Consider the following 14,515-nt stretch of genomic DNA (forward strand, 5'->3'; position numbering starts at 1 on the left):
AACTATGCATCTACGGGAGCCCCTCAAATATGTATGTAAAATATTAATTGTTTGCGCCCTAGTGGCTTTGTTTTCAAAAAAAAAAGACGATGACTTTAGCAAAAACGAAATCAAATACATATGCTTAATTCAGTCCATCTGCTTCACTTTATGTTGATGTCTATTCTCTTTTTGCAATTCCTATTATTTTTCTGTCGTTCCTCTTGTCCTGAAACCGTATTGTTACATGCCGTCCTCGGTGTTTCTTTCCACTGTTTTTCTGAAAGCTACGTCCACCAAACCCTTGTTCACTTTTTTTTTCTATTTTTCGCCAGCCACACGTTGATTTATGTGAAGTAGCAGTAAGGGGGCAAACGCGGGCTTTACCATCTGCCAAGCTAGTTACTTTTTTCGTCCCGCTCCTTGCGCTTTTTGCTTGCCCATCTCTTTTTTTGTGCTTTCTCAAACTAACTCTAGCCACTCAACTCTTATAAATCAATCAAACAAATTCTATAAATTGTCCTCCTTTTCTCCTTGCCTATCCTTTGTTTTTTTCAAACAATCCGTGTTTCTTCCATACTTTCCCCTTCAACCCGATATCATTCATTCAATTTATAATTTTCTTTTCCAGAATTTCACCCAAACCACTTGCTTCACCCGTGCCGACCCCAAACATGACGACGTCTTCGTCTGAAGGTGGGGCCGGTGGCCAGCACGAGGAAACTTCGATGACGTTAACTTCATCAACATCAGCAGACAGAAGATGCTCACAGGACGTGAGAAAACATTCACAGCACAAACAAGAAAAGGCGATTGTACACGATTTGGAGTGTGCTGCTAAAGGTGAGATTTTTTGAAATGTTGGAATCGTAATCTTTTCTTTTGGTAACTTCGAGAATTTTGCAACAAAAAAAATTAAAAAACCTTCCGTATTACCCAGACACAAAACTTTGTGATTTTCGAGCCAAAATACGGTAACGGGTCTCAACACGACAATTTTTTTTTGAAAAATACGAAGAGGAAATTTAATTAATTCTCTAAGTTTTTCTAACAATTTGTTAAAAATTTATGGATTTTATTTGAGTTTGAGAATACAGTAGTTTTTAAAGCACACTTTTTCGAAAATTCAACCAAAATTTATCGTGTCGAGACCGGGAGCCATATTTTTGGCGCAAAATTTCGCGTTTGAGTATCAAAACTGAAAAACTAAAAAATAGTTCGATATATTAAGCTTCAAAGTTTATTAAAAGTATTTGTCATCTTGATCTTCCCTCCAAGTTTACATTGAATTCATTTCGTTGTTTTTTCTTTCCGCTCACACCCTCTCCAACTAGTTTATGTTGATCCCATCACGAATTGGGGGTAAGTAGAGATATAAACATATATTACGTGCCACATTGTGAGGAAAAAACTTGTTCAATGTTCCTAGTGTTGTTCATCATAATCAAACATTTTAATTGCGATTTTAAGTATAGAACACTATCATTTTCATCCATTTTTCGCGCCTTTTCACCCTATTATCTAAACAATCATCAGCGGAAAGAAGTCGGTACACAGTCAGAGAGAGAAAGAACACACGGGCGGTGCGGGAAAAAAGAAAAGAAACATTTTCATTTCGCACCCCATCGCCATCGTCGGGCGACATCAACGCATTGACAATTTATTGCGATTGTGTGTTGGAAACTGCGGGAAGTCACTTGTCACTTGAACCAAAGTAATGAATAGTTATACTAGAGGGGAACTTGCGGAATAATAGAAATGTGATAGGGCATCAGTACGGGGGGAGTAGTGAATAATTCGAAGCCACTGCCGCCGCCAACCTTGTTCTCCCCTTATACCTGTGTCGTAAGTGTGTAAAGTTGTTTTGGAATCATTCTTCTTCTCTATGGAACTTAGAAAAGAAAGACGAAGACGCAGAAGATGAAAGGGCATGCGATGGAAACGGATCATCATCGCCCCACCCGGGAGCCATGAGAAGGCAGTTGTCTCTCTGTCTTCTCTCGAGAGAATCTCTTAGAGAACGAAAGTCATTTAGTCTTCTGTCTCTTCCCATCTTATTTTCCCACACTGGTGTTCGTTTTGATCTAAACGTCATGCGAACATGAGTATTCGACTACCACTATGTGCATCGATTGGTGTCGACGATCAGTATGATTTCCAAGGTTAGTTAGAATTGTAGAAGGCCCTACTTGAATAAAGTATGAATTTTCCAAGATAACAAATATTTTGTTTATATGTTTTGAATTTAACGAAACATGAAATTCACCACTGTAGTTTCTTATGCAAATAATTTCAAAACGACAAAAAAAAATCACTCAGAAAACCATGTGATGTGAAAACGCTTTCAGAATCATGAATTCGATGTTCTATTTTTCTCCAAATCTTATCTCCTTTTCGATCAAATTCGTGTGATAGTGGGATAGGCCCAATTCCTGTGACAATAATGACTCACAATGTTATAAACAGTGGAAGGAATCTCTTGTCAACATTCAATTCCTACTACTTTTTCATTCTTTCCGATACTATTTCATGATCCTTTTTTCCTACTTTCCGCACCTTGACTTCCGTCCTTCTCGTCCTCGACGTTTAATTGTTTCTTCTACCAACCCAAGAATGCTAATACTTTCTTCACTCCCTAGTTTTTGTCTTCATATCGTATCTTTGTTCGATTCGAATCGACCTGGCGTCCCAGACAATAGTAATGCCTCCTTCCGTGCACTTCAGAGCTCTTTCTGCAGCCACGGCCACCCATTTCATAAATCATCCTCAAAATTGATCCGTCAATTTCGTTGTCCCGTCTTCGTTGTCCCGTCCACTCTGGGTTTGCTCATGGACTCATCTTCAGAGGGATCTGTCCATCTATCTATCGGCTCCTTTTCTCTCGTTTTGTTCTCTAAGTATGTGTGTATGTCACACCTGCAATTCGGATTCCATGTGGTCGACACCACATGTTGCTTCTTTATATCATTCTTTCTTAGTTTTTTCTTCCAATTTTCGTTATTTTGAGCAGTTTCACCATAAAACCTTTACCACAAAAATATCGTAGATATAGCCATCAATTCAATGTACCAATTTCTACGGTCTATTAGTCGAGTAGACTAGAATACACGATATGCTTTGTACTGCTTTCTGACTCTCTCACCCACTATCAATGATTGATTTCTTAACATTCAGATTGGGCCGGATTACGTCCTCAATTTCTACAATGTGTAGACTTATAGAATTCAGAGAATAAAATAGTTGTCAATATCAAAGTTTAGTTTCACTAATTTTTTCTTCATCCATCTGTAGAATTACTTGACGTAGATTTTATTCTGCTATATTTTCCGCCAAAATCTCAAAACTCCCACATTGAATTCTTGATTTAAATTCCTACTTCAACTTGGCACATTTCAATGGCTGTGTAATTCAATTCGATGACTATGACTACATAATTAGGTAGGTAGTATCCTCGCCTTTCTCTCATAGATTTCCCACGACTACTGTTGTCTTCGCGCAGGAGGACTACCAAATAGAATGGGAATATGATATTGAATTGCTCTCATCTCAGAGTAGCTTCATACACACAAATGCACACGCACTGGTTGTGTCATTTAGGCTGATGAGCAATATGGTGGCGGCATCACCACTCTCTACACAGAAGACCGCCAAATGTGTCCGTATGTCTCCAAGGCGATCTCCATTATACAAGGAGGCGTTGAGAAGAAAGAAGGAGCGTCTTTCCATCTTTCTAGTGTTCTGAGCACTGGATTCCGATAAGCACTCGTATTCCTTACTTTTAAAAAACCCTCTAATGTTTCATCTCATCTCTAATTCACGCATTTCATTCAAATTCTCGTTTCGTTTTTCGTTTTCATCGTCTCCACCACCATCATAGTGAATTGGAAGAGAATGAAGGAAGACGAAGGAGAAGAACGTCAGTGAGGAGGAGCATGTGCGTGTCCTTCATGCTTTTGCCTCAGTCGCCATTTTTTACAAGTCTTCTCCCGTGTTTTTTGGCCGAGAAACACTGCAAAATGTTATGCATGAGTGTATGTGTGGGAAGAGTGTGTGGCAAAGCACGGCGCGAAAAATTTCATTTCAGTTCTCTTTTTTCCACGTCCATGAGCTCTCTGCTTACTCTCCCGCAACTCATAATTTGATCTGAAGAACACCTTTCCCCTCCCAACGAGGCAAACAAATTTGAACTCGATGGTGCAATGTAACCAGCAAACAGTTGCCGCCATCTTATGAGATTTATTGCTGGGAGGAGAGGCCTATAAGGCATGGGAAATGTCTGTATTGTCTGTTTGTTTTCATGTTTATTTGTACAAATGTTGCAACGTTTTCTATTTTCCAAAGAATCAAATAGGGGTTTTCAACAAAACATTTTTCCGTATTTAAGATAAGTTTATTCCAGCTATAATTTCTCAATCCTCTCGTAAAGTATTCATTTTCTTTACATCCCCTATTCAATGTCTGTTTTGGTGTTTTTATTTCCAATAGCAGTGAGAATCTCATTTCTTTTCTTCCTTTAATACTATAAATGACTTTCGAGAAAAGAAGCGGAAGTATCATTGTTGAGAAGGAGACACCACCAGAAAAAGGCTCTTTGCCAATATTGCGACACATAAAGGGGCTCTTTTTGTTTTTCAATTCTCCCTTTCTCTCACTCAGACAACACAGAAAAATGAATGGGCAATTTAACTGCTGACTCTCCTTTCTTATTGCAACAATTTCCTTGAATACAATCGTTTGTTTTTTCAGAGTTCCGCACGAAAATGAGCGACCAGCTGAAATGTCTCGGAGATCGAACAGATGTACAGATGAGCAGTCTCTCCGAACTTCAGGATTACTTTCGGAAACGAGGCGAAATCGAGTCAGAATATGCGTGTAAACTGGAAAAACTATCCAAAAGTATAGCTCAAAAGCACAAATCAGAAAGAAGTCGACGAGAAGGTTGGCCACAGCACACCTCCAGTACAGTATGGCATACGTTAGTTGAACAGACGAAAGAAGAATACAAAAAGCGTCAATCTCTTGGAGAACTCTATGGAAAACAAATGACTGCCAGTATAGAAACTAGGTGTGAGGATCTTGCCAAAATATCGAAACGATGCAGAGAGATCGGTTCATATTCACACAATGAGCTGAATAGAGTACTTACCGAACTTCAAACGGCAATGAAAACCTATCAATTATGTTATGCTGAAATGTGTGGAATTGAGAGAAAGAAACGATCAGCAGAAGAAGATGTGAAAAGATATGAAGATTCAAATCCTGGAAAGTATGAAGGATCTAGAAGGCATCGTTCTCTTGTGAAGTATTTCAAACGAAGAGAAGAAAAATTTGAAGTAGTTCGATTAAAATGCACAAAAGCAAGAAACGAATATCTTCTGTGTGTCAAAGCTGCAAACGCTGCACTTCATAGATTCTTTGCTCAAGATTTATCATATCTCATTGATTGTATGGATCTGGGTATGGATTTTTGGCTTCGTGCTCTTCTCGAGAAAGTCATCGACGAACGTAAGAAGATCACTCAGCATGAAATGGATTCACTTGCCAGTCTCAGTACACTTCGTTCATCTGTAGATGTGAAGGCTGACAAGCAAAAATTCTTCGAGGCCAATCATCAATTGTTCATGCTTCCAAAACAATTTGAATTCCGTCCACAACTTGGTGATGATATTATGGAAGTATCTGCTGAACAAAGCCTTTCATCTGATCTTCTTCAACGACAACTTCAAATAGAGAAACGACTCGAAGGATTACAATTTGAAGTTGATGAAGTTTGGAAGTCACTTGAAGCATCAGAAAAGCAGCTGCTCCAACTGTATAATACTCAATTCGATGGTGAAGCTGGTAAATGGAGAAATGACTTGCACGTCACTTATCAGTATTATCTCAAGGTAATTACCCCTTTAAATATTTTTATTACTTTGTTTTATATTTCAAAAACCAATTTCGTTAGAGCAAACTTGCGTACCAAAAAAAGAGAGAATGCGTCTTCCTTGGAAATTGAAAGGAATTAGATAGGATTTAAAGAAATCGATTTCATTCATTCGTAAATTTTGAATAATTTTCCATGCATAAATTGAAGAAAATCGTATCTAATAAAAATTTTCCCATCTAAAAAAAATTTTTGTTAAAATATTTATAAATTTTAATTTCAGAAATTCGAGCACTTCCTTCTCAATGGAAACCTCATGGAAAGACTCGAAGCAAGAAGCGCTTCAATCGGAGAAGCACTTGGCAAACATGGAATTTCTCTGAAATCCGCATCCGTCGGATCGGCTAGTGAACGGAATGGATCATTTACAACCGAAAATGGAGGATCTCAGAATCATCATTTATTGGAGGAAAGAAGGTCAAAAGCTAGAAGGATCGGAGGTATCGTCACAAAATCACCTGATGACAGGCCGCGACCGAAACTGTTCGGAGGGAGTTTAGACGAATATGTAGAAGCAACTGGAGAAGAAATTCCACTTCTTGTTCAATCCGCCATTGCTTACCTCTCTCGATATTCTCTTCGTAATCAGGGATTATTCCGAGTTTCTGGTTCACAATCGGAAATTAATCGATTCAGAGAAGCTTATGAAAGAGGAGAGGATCTATTCCAGTATCTGGATGATGGTAGTGATGCGAATTCAGCTGCTGGTGTTTTGAAGCTTTATTTCCGAGAACTACGTGAGCCTATATTCCCAATATTCATGTTCGAACAGTTTTGCGACTGTGCAAAATCCGAATCGCCTACCGAATTTGTCAGGAGAGCACGAGAACTTGTATCAAAACTTCCTGTGTCTCACGTACTCCTGCTACGCTTCCTATTCGCATTTCTCAGTCATCTCTGTGAATTCGCTGATGAAAATATGATGGAACCTCATAATTTGGCGATTTGTTTCGGTCCAACATTGCTGCCCATTCCAGAAGGAAAAGATCAAGTTTTCTATCACAATTATGTCAACGAGTTGGTCAGAAATTTGATTATTCATGCTGATGATGTTTTTCCGAGAGATCTTGCTGGTCCCGTTTATGATAAATATGCAATGCAAAGATATATGGATGGCAATTTTATTGAAGAAAAGTGAGTAATTTTTTCCAGATATTTTATGAAAATAAATCCTATAAAATATTAATGATTTTTTATTTCAGTGATCTAATTTCCGAAGATGATGAAGCTCATGAAAAGTTATCTCTGCCACCGAGCCGGCATATGATGATAGATTCTACATATGAATCAGCTGATCGAATTTTGCTTTCATCACCAATTCTGTCACAAGCTAACACATCTACTCCAAATGGAATATCACCATCAAATGGCGCTGAATCTTCAACTCACAATGAAATTGATTATGCTCCAATTGCATCAAGTCGATCTTCAAATCGATCAAAAGCTAGTGGAAGTATAGATTTGGCTATGCGAAGTGAGATGCCACATCGAATCGCAAATGAGTTGAACAACATCTTCAAAAATAGTTCATTATCATCCGAAGGATCAAAGGGCATTTCTGTTCTAAGACATTCCCATGTTGAACCGAGTTGGACCGACAATCGGGAGCATCTTAACATGCGATCAATGAGTACGGATCCAGATGAGGAACGAGAATATGTGTCTCCACCACCTCCACTTCTTTCTACTAAATACGTGTCTGCAGCATCTTGCTCAATTAGTCCGGCACCCAGAACAATTGACATAAAAGAACGAAAAGATTCTCGTGATTTGTTGTATGCTCCGATCACCCGAGCAACCACTGTTCCTGCAAACAGTGGAAGTAATACGGAAATGAATTCGACTGGTGTCCGACCGATTGGGAAGTCTTCACTGAGAGATCAGCTTCAGTTGATGAGAAAGGAGAATAGTACTGAAATGAAACCATCCACGTAAGTTTATGCTCAGGGCTTGCACAAAAAATTATTTAAGGAAAAAAACGAACAATTTTTGATTTTAATTTTGGACAAAAAATAAAAAATCGTAATTGGTGGAGAAAAAACGAAAAAAAAATTGTTTTGAAACCTTAAAATTTTGAAATTTTAAATACAAATTAAAAATTAAATACAAATTTAAATGCAAATAAACGGTCACAGAAATATTAAAGTTAGATACTTTTTGGAAAAAGGCAATAAAAATCATAAAAAACTACATTTTGGTAAAAAAAATGGAATTTGTGGTGCCAAAAAACACAAAAATCAGTTTTTCGTTAAAAAAAACCAATTTAAATTAATGTTTTATAGATCTCTCAATGGCTCAACAAAGAAGCTTGATTCTGAAACTACGATCCTCGACGCCAGGAGTACAGATAAAAGCACAGAATCTTCAAGAAGAACAAGCTTGGAAGATGATAAAAGGTATGCCAAAAAAAAATGTAAAGAACCAATGTTGATGTTTTATTTTTTAGCCCAGAACCGTTCGCTCAACCTGACATCATCAATTCGGCACGACCACGTGGCAAATCTCCAACTCTAGATGATATTCTGAATTCGCTGAAAGTGGCGACAAGCATCAGCCCATGATAGTTTTGGCTGCGTCTAAATGATTTTTTATCTATCAAAAAACCCCCAAGTGCTTTAATACATTCACCATTCTTTCTCTTTATCTCTATTCTCTTCTCATCAAGTGCTACTCATAATAATCACTAATCTTCAACAAATGCACGGGTTAACGCACCTTTATAAGTACATTCTATGAATTCCTCCCCCACTTCCCCTCCCATTGTGTACATCTATTTGACCCCATTTCCGCATACATGTCAAACAAAATGAATGATATCTGAAAAAAAAGACATCTGAGACGAAGAAAAATGTATCTATAAAATTTAACTATATATATATCTAATAAATGTATCCGACCACTATATATGCCCAAAACTTTTTGAATGCTGTTTTAATTCGGTTTAGATTACTTCTCCAGATGATGCCTCATCTATATAAGAATGCAACATTTCAGAATAAAAAGAATGCAAAATGTAATGAAATTTCATTTGGTAATATTTATGCTTTTTGGAAGTGTTCGGTTACAAAATCCAACTATTGAAAGGTAATAATAAAGAGTTGAAAATTAAAAATATAAAAATCAATGAAAATGAAGTAAGGCAATAAAATAGCTGAAAATTCTGAATAATTTATTTCAAAAAATCTCAAATATAAAGTTTTTGATTCTTTTTGATCGCGATTATTGGAGAATCGAACAATAAAAATTTAAGATTTTTTTTATTTTCTAAAACAACCGAAAAACGTTTTCAAAAAACCACAGCTTTGGTTTTCTTGTTAAAAAAAAACATTTTTTCCAGAAAAGATAAATGTTTTTTTAGAAGATATGAGATTGACAACTTTGATACCGGTAGCTGCAAAATTATGATCGTGTCGAGACCTGGTACCGTAGTTTTGTGTTTTAAAAACGAACAATTTCAGAAAACAATGCACCATGTCGAATTGTTTCGATTTCTCAAAATGTTCAACATCCAAAAAAGTCTATATTCATCCAATGGAGAAACGCTTCGAAGAATCACCACAATCAGTGATTTATTCGAAGATTTTAAAGCACTTTCTTGAAAGGTTTAAAAAAATTGAAATTCAAAATAAAAACGGATTTCTTTCAGTAATCACTACACAAATGATCCAAATGAAGCATGTATCTTTCTACTTGGAATCGACACAACGGATCGAGATGTTCGAAGGTTTTAATCACAATTGTGTACTTCTAAACAACTTTCTAAATTATTTTCAGTCAAAACTATGTGAAAAATGTGAACGATTACATTGAATCATTGGATCCGTCAGTTTGGAATAATGGAAGAAATCATCTGATTTTCAATTTCTATCACGGAACTTTTCCTGATTATGATGATCATAATTTAAATTTCGATACCGGAGAAGCAATGATTGCAAGAGCATCTTCAAGTGAAAATGTAAGAGTTTTTATGGAAATTTGAATATTTTTAAAATATTTCATTTAAGAACTTCATAAAAGTATTTGACGTCTCTTTGCCATTGTTCCATGAAAATCATCCATACGAAATTAAAGAATCAAAGTCAGAGGTAATTATTTTTCGCGTTTAGCAAAAATGTATCCGTCTTTAAACTTGCACTGAAGTTAAAAAAAAAACGTTAAAGTACAGTAACCACAGTTTGGAATATATTCTAAGCTACTTTTATATTTTTCCCCGAAAATTTTTAGAAGAAGTTTTCTGACTAAAATACAATTATAACAACTTTGGTTCAATTATTAAGAGTTTTTGAAAATAATCAGTTTCAGCTAATATTTCAATTTTCGCCAACTTTTCCTTTTCGCAGCAGCTGGAATACAGTTTTTATCAAAATATTACTATTTATTGCATATTTCGATATCTCGGTGTTAATTCGCTGATTGAGGCACATTTTAAGTCGATAGGCATCTAAAAATAACCAACTACTCAGACAACCCCATTTTTCATCTAATTCGAAATTAGCCACATCTAATTAGAAAAGGCTTTTCTAATCAGAAAGGATGCATGTCTAATTAGAAAACACGCACACCACATCTAATCAGAAGGGATGCTCGTCGAATTAGAAACAATGCGCGTCGAATTAGAAAAAAAGCATGCCGAACTGGTGCGCGTTAGTTCATCCTATTTTTCTAATTAGATGAGAAATAGGGTTGTCTGAGTACGAATTAATGCAATAAAAGGGGTTAATCTGATAAAAACCTTATCCTGGCTGCTGCTACAGGGAAAAATTGGCAAAGTTTCAGATTGTGGCTAACTAAAAAATTAATTATCAAATTCGGTCGTTTCGTGCCAATTTTAGTTTACTATGAAAGTCCCAAAAACTGCATTTCCATTTTAATTTAAGTAAGGGAAAATCGACAGCAATAAAACCTAGATAGGTTATCCTTATTACATCTAGATGCATCTAAAGCATCTCTAATTAACAACCTCTTGGTCTCGGCGGTGAGAATAATTGTGAACGTATTCTCAATTCTTCCACTGGACCTCTCCCATCTTCTCGTACATCTTAAAGATATACACGCAAGTACTTATTGTCGACTCTTCTCTCGACGATGTGCCGATGTGTTGTTCTCTCTATTTTCGTGGCGCTCCTGCTGCTTCTCCTACTTCTTCTTCTTCTTGCTTCAACGACGCCTGCTGCTGCCGCCGCATGCCTTGCTCAGAAATTTGAGCTTTTTTTTCGTTTGTCGTGTTGCCTCCGCGTTGTTGGCGACAGCTTCCTGGCGGCAGACGATGCCGACTCTTCGATGCTCGTTGTGTATGCTGGAGCAGGCGCATCGAAAGAAAGAAAAAGAGAGGAAGGAGAAGTGAAGTGGGCTAATTCGGAGTAGCAGAAGAATGAGAATGATGATGAAAACGATGGCTTCTTCTTTCAGAGAAATGATGATCGGATTGAGAATCAACGAAAATACTTGGTTAGCTTCAAAGGAAAGCGGTATGTCTACGGAATTGGGTCAGGAACAAGAAATCTGGTGCATCATTTGCATAATGGAGACGATATTGTTATGGTGACAACGTGTAAACACAATAATGATTGGCAGGTGAGTGAAAAATTGAATTAAGCCATCAATAGTGAATTTACTTTTAAATGCCCATACTGATCCGAAATGAATGCCAAGAAGAACGAAAACAAATTCATTACATTTGAAAAAAAGACCGACGATTTTAGTTATTTTTCGACTCTTGATGATCTCCAGATTTGAATTACCTCGCTTTTGAAATTTATAAAAACTGAAGTCCGGCACAGAAAAATGGGCGTGGTAAATCAAATCAGGAGATTAGAAAGTGTTATAAAATAATGATTGGTTTTTCTCAAACCTAATGATTTTTCCATTTTCCTTTTATGGTATCCATTTCGGACTAGATTGAGCATTTTGGAAAATATTCTTCTTTAAATCCTGAAGCAACTTTTTTCTAGACATTTAGATAGTACAATATATACATCTTATCGTCATTTTTGTATCTTTCACTTCTTCCCAGGTCTATCAGGACGATCGATGCCAGCGAGACAATGACGAGTACGACCGTTGGGAATACGACGAACTGCTTGCCAACTCGACCTTCTGCTTGGTTCCACGTGGACGACGTCTTGGATCTTTCAGGTAACTGTGTCTATATGTGTGCTCTGCCTCAGTCTCTTCAAAAGAGCAACATGATTAGTGTCTGAGCACACGCGACCACAGCAGAGGCTATGAATGAAACTACCCGCGAAAACAAAACGCGCTATGGGATGATTATCTCTCTATGCTTCTCCATATATATAGTGCGTTAGGAAAATGTGCGGTAAGGGGCAGGTGGATATGAATTTACCATCTGCCCCCGCGTAGCAACGGAAGTACGGTATTAGGAGGCCCAGACGGAACGAGTAAACATGCCGATAGGGAATTGGGATAGATTAATTAGTTGAAGTATCATAAGTTTTAAGTCAGAGCAGAGCAGAAAATCAACTTTTCTGTAGATTAGGAATCACCTACATGTATAAAATAGTATACGATGATTTTCGACTAGTCTTCAGTCAACAAAATCTGAAAAAAATTCGAGATATACACCTAAATCCCCAATGTCGCTTTTTAGGTTTATATCTCTCTAGCAAGTGTGATTTTTTTTGAAAATTTATTGGCTCATGACTAGCCCAACTAGTAAGACTCAGTCGACTTATCTATATACTATTTGACACATATAGGCAATTTATCATATATGACAAATTTGATTTCAAATTCCGAAACCAAATGCCGCCGTTCAGAGTTCAAGAGACAAAGGTGTTATCACATTCCATGTTTACTCTCCACACTGGTCTCATAGACAGAGAAATACGTTTCTTTGTGATAAAAGTATTGTTGTGTTATCTTTACCCTCACAGTAGACAATGTGGGTTTGTATTTTATATGTTCTGTCGGTTGAAGCTGTTTAAATCAATTTTATATTCCAGATTCCTCGAAACCCTACGATCTGGATGTGTTCCTGTTGTCATCTCCGACTCATGGATTCTTCCGTTCTCGGAAACAATAGATTGGAACTCGGCAGCCATAGTTGTCGCTGAGCGTGACGCGCTCTCGGTGAGTCTCTGGTGGTGGTGGTGACCAGGGGCGGTGGTCTTTTCTCTTTTCTTTCGTTCGTTTCTCTCCGGCGCCTCCGTCGAATGCAGCAGTAGCAGCAGCAGCAACGGCGACGGCGGCCCGGGGGCTACGTTTATCTTCTGCCTTTTCTCGTCGTCGTCGTCGTCATCTTGGTGGTACAAAGAGAAGAGACACCCCCGTCTCGTAGAAAGCGCATACATACATTCTTCGTTGCAGATTCCAGAATTGCTGATGTCGACGAGCCGTCGAAGAGTGAAAGAACTACGGGAATCCGCTCGAAATGTCTATGATGCGTATTTGAGATCAATTCAAGTGATTAGCGATCATGTTCTCAGGGTGCGTAAGGAGATGAGGATCCTGGATCAGGGTCACAACATCACTGTAAACAATTTTGATAGAATCTATTAAGATTTTCAAATTTCAAGCTACATCACCCCTTTCTGTATTCATCAACAAATTTAATTTCTTTTCAGATAATCTTCAAACGAATCGACAACAAGATTGAGCTGGAAGATCATCAATAAAAACATTCCTTCATACATATTCCCATAAGGTTCAATCCCGATCTTCCGAACAACATCCGTGTCCTCATCGCATTAGTACTACCCGAGAAAGGAAAGGGCGGAGTCGTTGTGATGTCTCGAGAGCGTCGGAGAAAGAACGTACACATACAACCATCGTCTCCTTCATCATCATCTCCTTCTTGCGATCGATGGCGGCGGTGCAGGAGACGGAGGGGATGGAGAGGGTGGGGTGTCTCACTCGTTCTCCCCTCATCACATCTGCTGCTGGCTGTGATGGCTGGTTGCCCCTCTTCTTGGCCACTCTCTTCACCCACATCCGTCTCGTTTTGCTCTGTTTGAGATTTTCAGCATCTTCCATTTTTATACATTTCTTTCTAATCTTACTGGTATTAATAAGAATCTGTGATATATTTTTAAATCTTGAAATTTTCTCCTTTATTTTTCGTTGGGTGAATCCCCCTCGAGCTGTATATTTTAGTTTTCTGACTTTCATTTATAAAATTTAATCACATTGTTTTATATATTTTACAAACTTCTACTGTTATCTCCTTTCAAATTGACGCCTTACTACATTGCATGTGACTCAACATTGATCGGAGCAACAAGCACCAACAGCATTCGTCGGAGGAAACAACCGACAGCAGCAGCAGCAGCAGCAGCAGGTCGGTCGATGTGAGTGTTGTGTGCCTCTTCGAAGGACTCGCTCTCGACGCTCACACAACTCGCTCTTCGCCCCACCAGCTAGGCGAGGAGAGGAGCGCGCGCAGTCAGCCAGCCATTCCCCAACCGACCCGCCACCGACCACTCTTCTCATCCTTGCATGCTACTGCTACTACTGATGACTGCCCGCATTCGTTGCGCATTCATCGACCACATCGTCGTCGTCATCACAAAGTCGGCAGCAGCTATGAAGACTTTTGCCTCTGCCTGGTCATGCTGAATTGAGATGTGACTAGCGTGCGCTCCACTGAAC

At 38.1% G+C, this 14,515-nt stretch overlaps 2 protein-coding genes and 4 non-coding genes across 10 annotated transcripts; 5 read left to right on the forward strand and 1 right to left on the reverse strand.

The window, feature by feature from the left end:
* Positions 1–610: 610 nt before the first annotated feature.
* srgp-1 (Rho-GAP domain-containing protein) lies at positions 611–8,810 on the forward strand (the record flags this gene model as incomplete). 4 transcript variants are annotated; one of them, NM_001268637.2, is made up of 6 exons in its annotated part: positions 611–822; positions 4,726–5,867; positions 6,132–7,042; positions 7,111–7,839; positions 8,191–8,304; positions 8,355–8,810. In NM_001268637.2, 6 exons carry the CDS (start codon positions 654–656, stop codon positions 8,467–8,469), a joined length of 3,180 nt encoding a protein of 1,059 aa, NP_001255566.1. The 4 variants fall into 4 exon arrangements, with proteins under 4 accessions (NP_001255566.1, NP_001293964.1, NP_001255567.1 ...); NM_001307035.3 differs by lacking the exon at positions 611–822 and adding an exon at positions 1,778–2,141; NM_001268638.3 differs by lacking the exon at positions 611–822 and having other exon boundaries at positions 4,740–5,867; positions 8,355–8,469.
* On the reverse strand, positions 2,639–2,782 carry F12F6.19. The gene has a single exon (NR_056670.1). It is a non-coding gene; the product is annotated as an Unclassified non-coding RNA F12F6.19 (non-coding RNA).
* Positions 2,710–2,847, forward strand: F12F6.12. Its single transcript, NR_056671.1, has one exon. It is a non-coding gene; the product is annotated as an Unclassified non-coding RNA F12F6.12 (non-coding RNA).
* F12F6.18 lies at positions 3,793–4,146 on the forward strand. Its single transcript, NR_056672.1, has one exon. It is a non-coding gene; the product is annotated as an Unclassified non-coding RNA F12F6.18 (non-coding RNA).
* Positions 8,811–8,902: 92 nt separating the features above from the next.
* Positions 8,903–13,952, forward strand: rib-1 (Exostosin-1 homolog; the record flags this gene model as incomplete). Of its 2 annotated transcripts, NM_069779.6 has the most annotated exons (10): positions 8,903–8,992; positions 9,367–9,510; positions 9,555–9,632; positions 9,683–9,863; positions 9,913–9,993; positions 11,318–11,482; positions 11,922–12,043; positions 12,871–12,997; positions 13,235–13,354; positions 13,492–13,952. In NM_069779.6, the coding sequence occupies 10 exons, from the start codon at positions 8,913–8,915 to the stop codon at positions 13,540–13,542; spliced, it is 1,149 nt and encodes a 382-aa protein (NP_502180.1). The 2 variants fall into 2 exon arrangements, with proteins under 2 accessions (NP_502180.1, NP_001293963.1); NM_001307034.3 differs by lacking the exons at positions 8,903–8,992; positions 9,367–9,510; positions 9,555–9,632; ... (3 more) ...; positions 11,922–12,043; positions 12,871–12,997 and having other exon boundaries at positions 13,250–13,354; positions 13,492–13,542.
* F12F6.20 lies at positions 10,905–11,098 on the forward strand. Its single transcript, NR_101962.1, has one exon. It is a non-coding gene; the product is annotated as an Unclassified non-coding RNA F12F6.20 (non-coding RNA).
* Positions 13,953–14,515: the final 563 nt, after the last annotated feature.

The sequence above is a fragment of the Caenorhabditis elegans genome, chromosome IV, assembly GCF_000002985.6.
Source record: "Caenorhabditis elegans chromosome IV".
In the NCBI taxonomy this organism is placed as follows: Eukaryota; Metazoa; Nematoda; class Chromadorea; order Rhabditida; family Rhabditidae; genus Caenorhabditis; species Caenorhabditis elegans.